This window comes from Myotis davidii, unplaced genomic scaffold (genome assembly GCF_000327345.1).
Source record: "Myotis davidii unplaced genomic scaffold, ASM32734v1 scaffold1065, whole genome shotgun sequence".
Taxonomy (NCBI): domain Eukaryota; kingdom Metazoa; phylum Chordata; class Mammalia; order Chiroptera; family Vespertilionidae; genus Myotis; species Myotis davidii.
The window spans coordinates 204,951-217,885 of NW_006297281.1; the positions used below are offsets into that span (position 1 = coordinate 204,951).

The 12,935-nt window shown below is 52.2% G+C and overlaps 1 protein-coding gene across 4 annotated transcripts in view; it reads left to right on the forward strand.

The window, feature by feature from the left end:
• KIAA1211L (KIAA1211-like ortholog) overlaps window positions 1-12,497 on the forward strand; it is a 50,955-nt gene extending 38,458 nt beyond the window's left edge. For 3 of the 4 annotated variants that reach the window (XM_015570027.1, XM_015570030.1, XM_015570029.1), the window contains 3 exons: window positions 9,472-9,659; window positions 10,728-10,872; window positions 11,704-12,497. In XM_015570027.1, the coding sequence (XP_015425513.1) occupies window positions 9,472-9,659; window positions 10,728-10,872; window positions 11,704-11,846 (476 nt within the window). In that variant the 3' untranslated portion in view covers window positions 11,847-12,497. The remainder of the gene's footprint in view (window positions 1-9,471; window positions 9,660-10,727; window positions 10,873-11,703) is intronic. The other variant, XM_015570028.1, reaches the window with a different exon arrangement.
• The last annotated feature ends 438 nt before the right edge of the window (window positions 12,498-12,935 follow it).

Below are 12,935 nucleotides of genomic sequence, written 5' to 3' on the forward strand. Positions count from 1 at the left end.
TCCAGGCTGCCTTTGGGTGTGTGTGTGTGTGTGTGTGTGTGTGTGTGTGTGTGTGTGTGTGTGTTTTGTTTTAACTTTTTATTGAAGAATGATACACACACAGAGGAGGGCACAGACCCTGTGTGTGCATCTGAGTGGATCTTCACACACTGAACACACCATCCAGAAGACACTGAGGCAGTAGCCAGAGGCCCTGCCCAGCCCCCCTCTGGCAGCTCTGGAACTCATTTCTGGGCCACGGACCGCTCCATCCGTGGTCGCTCTTGCAGGAGAGCGTGCATGGTGCACTGGAGAGATGTGTTAGATAGGAAAGTCCTTCCCTCTATGGTCTCAGCGTGAACCGTGGGCCTGGGCCCGGGGGCACTCACCAGGCACAGCCCGTTCTCATTACCTGCAGTCCTTACGCTCTGTAACATCAGAATGAGCCGCTGCTGAGCCGTTGCTCCCGGGAGAGGCAGGGTGAGGTTCCTGCAGCCTCCGACCACATGTCCACCAGCTGGTCCGTGGTGACCGTGCTGCTGTGCACGTGTCTGCAAATGCCCATGGCGGGTCATGAGTATCGATTTGGGGTTTCAAGTACATCTTAGCAAGTAGGAACATGCTCAGATGTGGGATTCACAAGCAAGGAGGCCCGGCTGCGTTTGTTGAGTTGGTAACGGAAGGAATGGTGGTACGGTTAATCTGGAGGGGGAACGAGGACACAGCCCCGTGGGCATCATTAGGAACGGGAGCTTGCTCTGGGGAAAGCCCTCGCTGAGCAGGGCGTTGAGATAGGTGCGCACGAGCGCTGCAGCTGCCCGTGGTGGGCACACAGCCAGCTCCGGACAGGGCCCGCGAGGGGCGGCTGCAGGCTGCCAGCGTGTATCGACCAGGAGCTGTCTGTGTAAGCCGAGACTGACAACAGATCAATACATGCTTTAAAAACTCAACTTTCAAACAGGAAGTCAGACAGAAACGCTCGGCCCTCCCACCCCCACCCCAGCGATCCCCTTAGTGCCTGTGCGCACACACACAGCGTTGCTCCAGCTTGAGCCCGGGCAGAGGACCTGGCAGCCAGGCTGAACCAGGAAGGTGACCTAGATGCCCGGAGCTCGTTGGGACAAGTGTGGGTGAGGCACCCACTTTAGACCAGAAATCCTCGAGGGCAGGCTTGCGCCTCTCCTTGCTCGGAGGCTGTTTCGGAGGGCGGGGGGTTGAGGGGCGGAGCTGGCACAGGGGTGTGAAGATGACACACAGCAGAAACTGGTCGGGAGGAGTGTGGCCCAGTGCACAGCTCTGCCGGTCGACTCACGGGGAACTTCTCCTCCTTTGCATGTCCAGTGGCCCCCTGAGTTTGTACAGTGTGCATGCGACTTTTATAAACAAGGAAGACATTTTATGAAAGGAAAAAAATTCTTAAAAATTACTGCTTCAGCCTATACCAAGTTTTTAGGGGCTCAAGAATCCTGCCACCCAGCTGTTAGCTTAGGGCAGAGTATCTACTTTATTTTCATTTTTTTCTTTTTAATTGAATTTATTGGGGTGACATTGGTTTGCAAAACATACAGGTTTCAAAAGTACAGATCAATAAAACATCATCTGCACACTGCATCGTGCGCCTTCCGCCCCAAGCAACGTCTCTTTCTGTCCCCATTTCCCCCCTCTTTGCCCACCTGCACCTACCCTGTCCCCCCTTTCCCTCTGGCTATCACCCTGTCACCACCCTGTTGTCTGTGTTTATGAGTTTTATATATACGGGGTGTTTTGCTTAATCTCTTCACCTTCTTTCATCCAGACCCCAATTGCTCCCCCCTCTGTTCCATGCCTTTAAGCCCCTGTTTCCCTTTTGTTCGTCAGTTTATTTGTTCATGAGGTTTCACATATAAGTGAGGTCATACGGTACTTGTCTTTCTCTGACTGGCTATTTCACTTAGCCTAATACTCTCCAGGTCCCTCATGTTGTCACAAAAGGCAAGATTTCTTTTTTTTAACTTTATTTTCTTAGCCAAAGGGCAAGAAACCGTGGTAGTTTCTACGGCACCGCTCATGCCGCGCTCTCAGGAGCCGGTGTTCTCGGCAGCTCCCAGCTTGCAGACGCACAGCTGGGTCCTGCCCGCCATGTTGGGTGCAGACCACCGTTAGCGTCCCACCCTCAGTCCCTCCTCCTGTCATTATGGGAGTTTTGTGAACGAAAGAAACAGCACCTTAAGGCTGAATTTGAATAGGTTCCAAAAAAACAAAACAACAAAAAAGCCACCACCAATCAGTAAGTCATAATTCCGTGATAAGAGTCACCTCTCACAGAGGGGTAGTTGCATATCCAGAAATGGCTTAGCGTGAGGGCCTTCTGAACGGCTCATTTTAGGTCTTCCTGAATACGAATGACTCTGTTAGAATTGTGAGTTGAGGCGGAAAGAGGTAAACGAAGTGTTTGCAACTCCTCTTATGTAACCTGGCGCCGCCTCTATGTTATCAGGAATTACCGACACTTTGAACATGCTTGACCTCAGAAGCTGTTTTATGGTGTAACCTTGACCCTGAGTGTTCCTGCTGTGGAGCTGTCACAGTGTAAGGCCTCTGGCCCCTGAACTCGCCTTATCTTGCACATTACCCGTGTCTACTTCCTTCCTTTCTCGTGCCCTCACACACCCCACAACCCTTGTCCCTGCTCTGTGCCAGGTGCAGGGTGTGGGGCTACAGTGGCCACTAAGCAGAATGGCTTGTCACCAGATGCTCTGCCTGTGCCCACCTGGGACAGGGACTTACCTGGAGGTTACCTGAGGCTCCGAGTGGAATCTCAGGCCTTTCTGAACCATGGTTGGGAGCCATTGTGGGTTTTCTCCCTTCTTCCTGGTGTGTGGACGCTGCCCACCACCTGTACCATCTCCCCATGAGGCTGGCCTTTGACAGACCCTGTGAAAGTGTCTGGGGGGCATCAGGCTCTGGCCAAGTTGCATTCCTGACAAGGAGGAAGTGAGAAAGAGTACAGAATACAAGGAAAGAGCACCCCTCGGGAAAAAGAAGGAGAACCAAGAGAGAGAGAGAAATGGTTGGTGAAAGATCTTGGCCGTGTGCCCGCTCCAGCACTTGGCGACACGGCCATCGCAGGGAGCCTTATCCCACACGGGCCCAGCCAGGCCCAGCCATGGCGCTGACTCCCTCTGTGGGTCTGCCCGTGAGCCCAGAAATACGGGCTCACACTCGCCTACAGGCAGTGCAACCAGTGGCCCTCTCTGCTTGCGGTAAATCGCCCAGCGCAGTCCTGGTGGCAGGAGAGAAAACAGCCACCCTTTCAGGATGAACCTAGTGCTTCTTGACAAGACTGCAGTTCCCAGGGAACAGACTGGGAGGAGAGAATAGGCTTTGCCTCAGGTGTGAGCGGTGGGCCTTGAGCACAGCCCCAGCCTGGGCCCGCCTTGGCCGCAGCCTCATCCTTGGGCCTCCTCCCAGCGCCATCCCAGGAGCACTGTGTGTGCCCTGTTCCATAGAACTCTCCCTAGGGAGTGTTAAGCACTCTTTTTGGCTCAAAGAGGGGAAACCGATGGCATGGCGTAGGACCTCACCAAGGCTATGTCCTGTGCCCTCGAGTAAGAGTGACATGTCCAGTGCCTCACGCTGCACGCACGGCACCTAGAGAGGCAGCCAGAGCCCCCCGCGATGCTGGGCTGCCTTGGTGTTTCACAGCTGACATTCTGCCTGTGGATTAAAATCCGGATGAAAATTTTCTCTCTGTGTACACTTTGTCTTGACTGAATTACTCAGAATATTTTGCTGACTGAGGTAACGTGCTGGGCACAGCTGAGAGGACGGCACGGCCCCATACCCAGGACCACGCGGGAGCAGAGGGTACAACCAGCGACTTCATTGAGAGTGAAGAAGAGATTGGAGAAGTGAATTAAGCCTTTTAAGAAAAGTCCAGTAGAACCAAGATGGCAGTGAAGGTAAACGCCTGTACTCAACGCCTCCCACCACCACATCAAAATTACAACTAAAACACAGAACAACCATCATTCAGAACTGCCTCAAATCTGGCTGAGTGGAAGCCTTACAACTAGAGAAGTAAAGAACACAGCACACTGAGACTGGTAGGAGAGGTGGAAGCATGGAACAGGCTGGTCCAACACCCACGTGTGGCATTCTTTTAATCGGGAGGGATACCCCCAAGGCCTTCCATGAGAAGCAGGGACCTCCAGCTCAGGATTTCAGAGCTGGGAAGAGAAGTCCCCATAACTTGGAGCTGTAAGAACCAGCAGGGATTGAGGCTGAGTGACATAGAGGCTGCCGGAGTCCCAGGTGTTCCTCTTAAAGGGCCCGTGCACAAATTTACACTGTTCCACTTCCTCTGAGCTCCAGTACCAGGCGGCAGCTTTTGGGAGGAATCCAGGGACATACAAAGAGGAACCAGACTGTCTGGCATCAAGGCAGGAATTCAGGGTCAACTTTCTCCCAAACAAAGGTGCTCACAAGGGTCATTATTCCTGTGCTGGGACCTTGTTGTAGAGATGCCTAGCAGCCATATCTGAGTTTCCATCAGCATGGCCCACACTGTTCGCTCTGCCCCGGTGATTCCCTAAGACCTCGCAACATCCAATTTGCAGCCTCACTCAAACTGCTTGCAGTTGGTTTCCCACATGAATGGCCTGTCCTGGCGCAGACTTCAGACTTTGCTAAAATCTCTCAAACAAGCAGCGCTGACATCAGCATGCCCCATACCTATCAATAAGAGGCCCAAGACCCAGCACTACCACCAGCCTGCCTTGCTTCACAGCTGGGCCTTGCATGGGCACTTCCTAGCCCAATACTAGTACAAGTAGCAACCATCTGCAGAAGTCTCTGTAGCTCCTGCCAAGTGCCCCCAGGCAGTGGCTGACTTTGCATCTCCTGGGAGGCACCAGAGCCAGTGGACCTGGGGAACAGCTTCAGACCATTCCAGATTACAACTCTGCACATCCACAAGCGATACACTCAAGAAGCTGACTCAGTGAGCACCAAACCCCCACTGAAACAAGTCCTGTTCCATAGGGGTGTCTCCTACACAGCAGCTCTTACATTGTGGACACAGCTGGTCCTCACAGCCAATTGGCCTGGAGGTCAATTCCTCCCAGTGATGTCAACAGCGATCAAGGCTCAACTACAACAAGACTGTGCACACAGCCCACACAGGGGTGCACCTAGAGTGCCCAGCTTAGGTGACGGGACACTGAGCCACTGAGCCCTACAAGACACCTAATACACAAGTTCTCTCTACCAATTCCAGGAGACATAGTAGCTCTACCTAATACATAGAAACAAACACAGGGAAGCTGCCAAAATGCAGAGAAAGAAACGTGTTACAAATGAAAGAAATAGAAGTAAACAAACTACTAGATACAGAGTTTAAACCAATGATTATAAGGTTGCTCAAGGATCTTAATGAGAACTTCAGGGGACTTAGTGAGACTTTTAAGAATCTTGGTGAGAATGTCAAAGACATGAAAAAGGACCAGTCAGAAATTAAGCATACACTAACTGAAAAAAAGAAGAATTTACAGAGTTTGAACAGTAGAGAAGAGGATTCCAAGAATCAAATCAATGATTTGAATATGAGGAAGCAAAAAACACTCAATTAGAAGAGCAAAAAGAAAAAATAATCCAAAAATATGAAGCTAGTGTAAGGAACCTCTGGGACAACTTCAAGTGTACCAGCATTCACATTATGGGGGTGCCAGAAGGAGAAGAGAGAAAGTAAAATATTTGAAAACCTACTTGAAGAAAAAATGACAGAACACTTCCCCTATCTGGTGAAAGAAATAGACTAACAAGTCCAGGAAGCACAGAAAGCCCAAAACAAGAGGAACCCAAAGAGGCCCACACCAAGACACATCATAATTAAATGCCAAGGCTTAAAGACAAAAAGAGAATCTTAAAAGTAGCAAGAGAAAAGCAGTTAATTACCTACAAGGGAGTACCCATACAATTGTCAGCTGATTTCTCAACAGAAACCATGCAGGCCAGAAGGGAGTGGCAAGAAATATTCAAAGTGATGAATAGCAAGGACTACAACCAAGATTACTCTACCCAGCAAAGCTACCATTTAGAATTGAAGGTCAGATAATGAGCTTCACAAAAAAGAAAAAACTAAAAAAGTTCATCACCACCAAACCAGTATTAGATGAAATGTTGAAGGGTATTCTTTAAGAAGAGGAAGAAGAAGAAAAGATAAAGAATGTGAACAATAAAATGTCAATAAATACGTATCTATCAACAATTGAATCTAAAAAACTAAACAAGAAATCTAATGAATAAAATAGAATCAGAGGCATGAAAACATGGAACAGACTGACCAATCTCAGAGGGAAGGGAGTGCAGGGGGTGGGAAGAGATTAACCAAAGATCTTACATGCATGGCATTATCAATGGACTCAGACAATAAGGTGTTGAAGGCCTGGGGTGGGGCAGGGTGGGAACCAGGTGGAGGGGGCAATGGGGAGAAAAAGGGGGGCGGGCATCTGTAATACTATCTTCAATCTATATATATAAAACCCTAACATGCAAATAGACCAAACGGCAGAACAACCGAACAACTGTTCGCTATGACGTGCGCTGACCACCAGGGGATGTGCGTGGAATATGGTGGTGTCGGCAGCAGATGGCAGGCTGAAAAACATGGTGGGTGTTGCCTGGTGGGATGGTAGACCAGATGAGCAGGGGCACCAGACCAAGGTGAGGCACCAGTTGTTGTCATCGGGGGGAGCCTCTGGTGGTTACTGCAAATTCTTTGCTCTCATGTGCCTCGGTCCTGCCAAACACTCACACCTGCTGCCGGAGCTGGCCCTGCTCGCACCCACAGCCAGCACCAGAGCCGCTGTTCACACCCTCTGCCAGCGCCAGTGCTGGTCCCAAGTGCTGGGCACTGATCCCAAGTCACTCGGTGCCATCAGCGGGTGCAAGCAGCAGCTGCAGGCCCCAATTGCCCCTGAGGGGCGATCAGGCAGTTAGCAGGTGTGAGCAGGCCAGCGCCATCAGCGTGTGGGAGCACGGGCGGCGAGAGTGGGGCTGCCAGCCAACAGGGGACCAGGGGCCACAGTGGGAGGGGCTGGTTGGGGCACAGAGGATGGGCTCAGACCCACCCCTGTGCCCACCAAAGCCTTGCAGCCCACAGTTCCTTTCATGGTGCATGAATTTGTGCACTGAGCCCCTAGTCAACAATAAAGATTGAAAAAAGAAAAAAGACAAGTCCAGGAAGGTAGCGTGAGGACTCTGTGAATGAGGGATTAATAACCAGGAATGAGAAGTGTAGACTTTCTGTAAAACAACCACCCAGCTTACCTTTCATGTGCCAGGGTCTGGAAATAAATAACATGTAAAATTATGTCGTAAATGGGCTGCCTTGATAACAGGACGTGGTGTGTAGTCTGTGTAAGTTCTAATGACCAGAAGCATGTACCACTGGGGTAGAAAGTCAGCTAGCAGACATGTCTAGCACCAACCACTGGGGCAAAGGTCTCAGAGAGTTACAAAAGAATTAGGAGAGGGAGAGAATGTCCTGCTGAGGAACCAGGGCAGGCTGCATGGAGGAGGTGGCATCTAGGTGTGGCCTTGTTGGACAAGGAGGGGTGGTTCTGGAACAGGGCATCCAACCCCTGGTCACCTCTCTGGACTGTGACACAGCCTCCCTCCTCGTTCCCCAGAGGCCCTGTCTACACAGCACTTTATAGATTGTAGCATTTTCCAGTTTCCATCTTGGTTACTTGTGAGTAGTCTCCCACACTAGACTTTGAGATTTGTAAGGAAGGGAGGGCGAGAAGGGGAGTGGAAACGCTGGACTGGGCCTGAGAGTAGGCACTAGGGCTAGATTATACGCTGGAACATCATCCAAGCCAATCTGAGTGCTGAAGTCAGGTGTGGACCCGAAGAAGAGATGAAGGCTGGGGTGGGGACGAGGAAGAATCTCCAAGTTCAGGAGCGAGTCTGGCACAGGCCTAGAGCAGGAGCACCCAAGGAGGAAGGTGCCTAGAGCGTCTCCGTGGTCAGGTCGGGGGTGAGCAAGTGGTGGGTGGGAAAGGCATCTGTACATCTGGTTCAGCACTGGGCAGGTCGCAGCACTCGGGTGTGGCTGGCTAAGGAATTGGCTGGAGGGACTCAGGCAGAGGCCACAGGTTGAGGGTGGAGGGGAGTGGAGAGCTGGGGCTTCAAGGGGCCTCGAGCCTCAGTGGAGACCGTTTTCCTTGGAGCTGTGGGAGGCCCAAGCTTTCTGCAAAGCAGCAGGGAAGACGGCAGTGGCCAGGAAGAGCCTGCAGCTGCAGGAAGAGACAAGCGATGAGACAGACAGATGGAGCGGGGCTCCAGGGGACAGGGGTGTGAAGGCCTCAGGGGCAGCCAGCAGCAGAGCAGGGGCCGTCCCCAGCGGCCCAGGCCTGAGAGGCCCTTCTCAGCTGGCCGGAGACAGGTGCTCAGTGGCTCCTGTCCCTCACCCCTCCTTGGTGACCAGGTAGAACTGGAGGCAGAAACGAGAACAAATAGAGTGATACCCCGAACACACCAGAGCAGGGGGCGGCATGTTTCAGAGCACAGAGAACAAGGACGCTACCTGCCCTGGGGCATCTGCTGTGACAGACGCTGCCTCACCTGGCTGGCCCAGGTGCTCACGTGGGAGGGGGACAGGCATGTGGACATGAAGTCGGTCATTGTTCCGTGTGCTGGCGGCAAAGGTTCAGAGGGACAGGCTGCGGCAACGTTTGGGTCTCGTGCACTTCAGAGAGAAAGGACTTTTGAACCTGTGAGAAGCCGCTTATTTCATCTGTATGTTTCCTTGAAAAAAAAAAAATACGATTGCTTCCTTTTTCTCTTAATGAAGGTAATAAATTCTCGTTGTAGAAAATATGAAAATACAAAAGAGTTAAAAAGGAAGAGGGGGTTGACCCACAGTCGTACCACCCAGAGATCGCGGTGAATGTGAGAGAAAAGTCAGCTAAACGTGGTGGTTTTAAAGGCGCTATTTCTCTTTTCTCAGAACACGGGGGGAGACAGCTGTGGCTGTTTTGGGTGTCATTCTTTACAAATGGAAGGGCATGCTTACCATTTTTAAAAGAAAAAAAAGGAAGAAGAATGTGTCTACAGTTTCCAAACCAACCAGGAAGTGTGTAAAGTGATGGTCTTATATTCCAGAAACCTTATCTACTTGTGTACGTCCGTGTCATTCCAGAAAAAGTCCCTTACGAGGGAGGAAGTGGGCTCTAAGATGTGTGTACAGGAGCAGCTGCATTTAAGTTTTTGTGGCTCAGACCAGAGAAGCACAGCCTCTTTGGTGCACCCATAATGAGGATGCAAAGTTCCCTCAAGAAAAGGAATTGTCCCCCCCGGGGAGAGGGGCTCCCAGCCGTCGTTCCCCTCCCACCGCCCCCTGCTTCCCCCCTCCTCTGCCCCCCCGCAGCGTCCTGGGTGTGGGAGCCACAAAAGTGAGACTGAAGCGGGACCGGGAGTGTTTTGACAACCTTGTGTCTCTACCCACAGAGAAGGGCCTGCCTCCCGCAGCATCGGGGCCTGGAGCTGAGGGCCAGTCGGGGCCGCCCTGGATCACCATCACCCCACAGAAGCGGCGAGGGGCCCCCGAACAGCCACCCAACCGGGAGGACAAGCCTGGGGCCCAGACCCTGAAGCCCGAAATAGGAAGGGCAGCCAGGGCACCTGAGAGAGCCCAGGTGGGTGCGAGCACAGCCTTCCTGTCCCTGTGGATGTGGGAGGGAGCAGCTGGCCGGGCTGGGGCCGAGGCCCCACAAGGACCACGCTTCCTGCCTGGTCAGCGCAGAGCCCGTGGCCTGGGGTGCTGGCTGCTGTGCTGGCTGCCCGGGCGGGTGCGGGGCTGTTAGGGAGGCAGAGGAGCACCTGGATCACTTAGGCGGGAGGGACAGCTCCCAGCTCCCTGCCTCCTAGGCAACGCACGAGGCATCTGGAGAGGCGGAGCAGGGTTAAAACAGCTTCTCAGGCAGACCCGGCGGCCATGTCAAAAGCTGCCTCTCAGCTCGGGGTGGACCAGCCCCACTTTTGCTGCTGCCGGGGTGCCTGCCAGTGATGCCAGTGCAGGTCAGGGTCCCTTCCTCCCAGCCAGGGCTGCCGCGCTGCACCCAGGGTCCATTTGCAGTCTGGACTGAGAACAGCTTTTTCAACCCCAAACAACTGTGCTTGGAAGCAGGCTGAGAATTATGGCCTCCGCGGTCCCCCAGATAGCCACCGCGGTGAAGCCACAGCGTGTTTCAGCCGCCGGGGAAGGGGTGGGGTGAGGAGAGGCAGAGGGGGAGGGGGAGGGGGAAGGTAGAGCCGGCAGCAGGACCTACCTGCTCCCCTTCATCTTAACCCAGATCTCAGTCATCCCCGTGCCTGAAACCCTGCGTGCAGACAGCATTTATAAGCAAATACTAACCAGCGATCTGGTTTGGGGCATCTGTGAGCAGACCAAGTGTCAGAAAAACCTCAAAACTACTTCCAAACACCATTCATTTTGACTTTCTGATGGGACCCCTGCTGTCCAGTATCGGGGGCTAAGGCCAGGGGTGGGGACAGGGCAGAGCCCAGGACGCTTGCGTGTGCCCAGGAGCATCCGAGCGCCTGGTTTTGAAGGCTGGTGCCCATGAGTGCACAGAGCAGAGCCCAAGACGGCGCCGGCCGCACGCCTCCTGTTGACAGACCTTGTGGCCCCTGCCTGGGGTTCTGCTCAGACCCATCTGAGCCTCAGGTGACGGACAGAGTGTGTCTTTCTTGCGTCCTCACAGGAGCCCGTGAGGCAAGCCGACTTCATCCGCAGCAAGTCTTTCCTGATCACCCCGGCGAAGCCCTCCGTGGACCGAAGGCAGGGGACCAAGCTGTGCCTCCAGGAGGGGCTGCAGAGAGGGATCTCCCTGTCCCATCAGAACTTGGGTATGAAACCTGCAAACGGTCCCAAACACTCTGACATACGCTTCTGGGGTGGGTCCCACGGGTTTTGTTTTTTGGTGTGTTTGTCTGTTTTGTTTTTCTGAATTATTTGACACATTGATTTGTTAAAATGGCTTTTATTGAGATATTGCCATCAAACTCACCCGTTTTAAGTGTACAGTTCAGTGAGTACCAATTGACAGCGAGTATATATTTACTGAGTTGTCCAACCAGCACCATCCAATTTTAGAACCTCACCCTAAAAAGCAACTTTGTGCCCAGGTACAGGCACTCGCCATCCCCACCCCACTCCAGGCAACCACGAATCCACTTTCAGCCTCTGCATACTGACCTTTCTCAGACACTTCTCATCCCTGGAATCATAAGATGCGTGTTCTTTGGTGTCTGGCTTCTTCACTGAACATCCATCTCTGACATTCCACGTATCAGTACCTTTCAAATTTCTTTTTAATTATGTAAAATACACATAACAAAACTTACCACCTTAACCATTCTTAAGTGTGCAGTTCAGTCGTGTTAAGAGTTTTCACACTTGTACTCCCAGTCCCCCAGGCTGCAGTTTTATTCTAGAAGTTTCTCTCTCCTCACTGCATGGGGGCCTCCTGTCAGTCCTTTTGGCACAGGAGTTATTCTGGGCCTAAACCTTTTTCTCCTTTTTGCACATTAAGGATTTCCTGTTTGAGACCACAGTTAAGGCCTCAATGCGTATTTTAAAGAAGTGCAGAGGCCTGAGTGAAAATTGAAATGCGTGGCTCATGTGTGTGTGTGTGTGTGTGTGTGTGTGTGTGTGTGTGTGTGTTGTCTTCATCCCAGCAGCTCAGCCTGCAGCGATGGCGGAGAGAGACCTGCACCAGCTGAAGAGAGCCAGCTATGCCAGCGCAGAGCAGCCGTCCTGGATGGAACTCGCCAGAAAGAAGTCTCAAGCTTGGAGTGACATGCCCCAAATTATAAAATAGGTTGACAGCCTGTGACCAGAAGTGTCCACCACCTTGACGGGTCCCTTAGTGAAAAACGGCCACTAAAGGCAAAGACACCGAGACGTAAGAGTGATTTTTATCATCCGGTTATGGGAGGGCGGGCTGGGGGAGGAACGAGCCAGGCAAACAAGGACAGACACCCAGCCACAGGCCTGGCCAGCAGGGCCGGAAAACAAGAAGACCATTGAAAAGGTGTTCAGGGAACAAGGCCCGGTGCCCAGAGGCCTGAATGCCAGTCTTTCAGACATCGCTTGATCAAAGGAGCTCTGGCACGGAAGAAAAAGGCAATGAAACGCGGATGCAAAGCTGGGACCTGGAGAACGTGTGTCTGTGCCCCCACCTGAGACCAGCTTGTGTCTGTGGCCGGGGTCTTGCCTGCGGATCCTGTCTTCTCCTCTCCTTCCCGACGGGGCATGATATTTATGGACGTAAGGATGCCGCTCCCAAGAGCAGCGATAGAGCAGCCGGGTTCCTGAGGACAGTCACCCTGTGAAGGGGCGGGAAGCACCCGGCAGGGCGCATCAGCTCATAGACCGTTTCCAACAATAATTTTTAAATTTTTCCACGAGGCATCTGTGTCCTTAACCGTTGCACAACGCATTGCCTGTTCAATAAAACGGTTCAAACACGCTTCTGTCAGATGTTATTTCTACTCACATTTAGAGAACGTCCTCCAGCCCTGAGTTAAATGCAGAGTATAGTGGTTCCTTTAATAGACGTCTCACTTAAAATCTCTGTTGGGTGGATTTTGGAGTTTGGGTTTTCCTTAGACTTTTTTCTCCCAATAAAATTTTGGTGTTTATTTTGTTAATTCCCCCCTTTTTAAATATATTTTATTGATTTTTTTACAGGAAGGAAGGGAGAGGGATAGAGAGTTAGAAACATCCATGAGAGAGAAACATCGATCAGCTGCCTCCTGCACACTCCCCACTGGCGATGTGCCCGCAACCAAGGCACATGACCTTGACCGAATCGAACCCGGGACCCTTGAGTCTGCAGGCCAGTGCTCTATCCACTGAGCCAAACCGGTTAGGGCTGGTGTTTATTTTGGAAACCAGAAGTTCATAT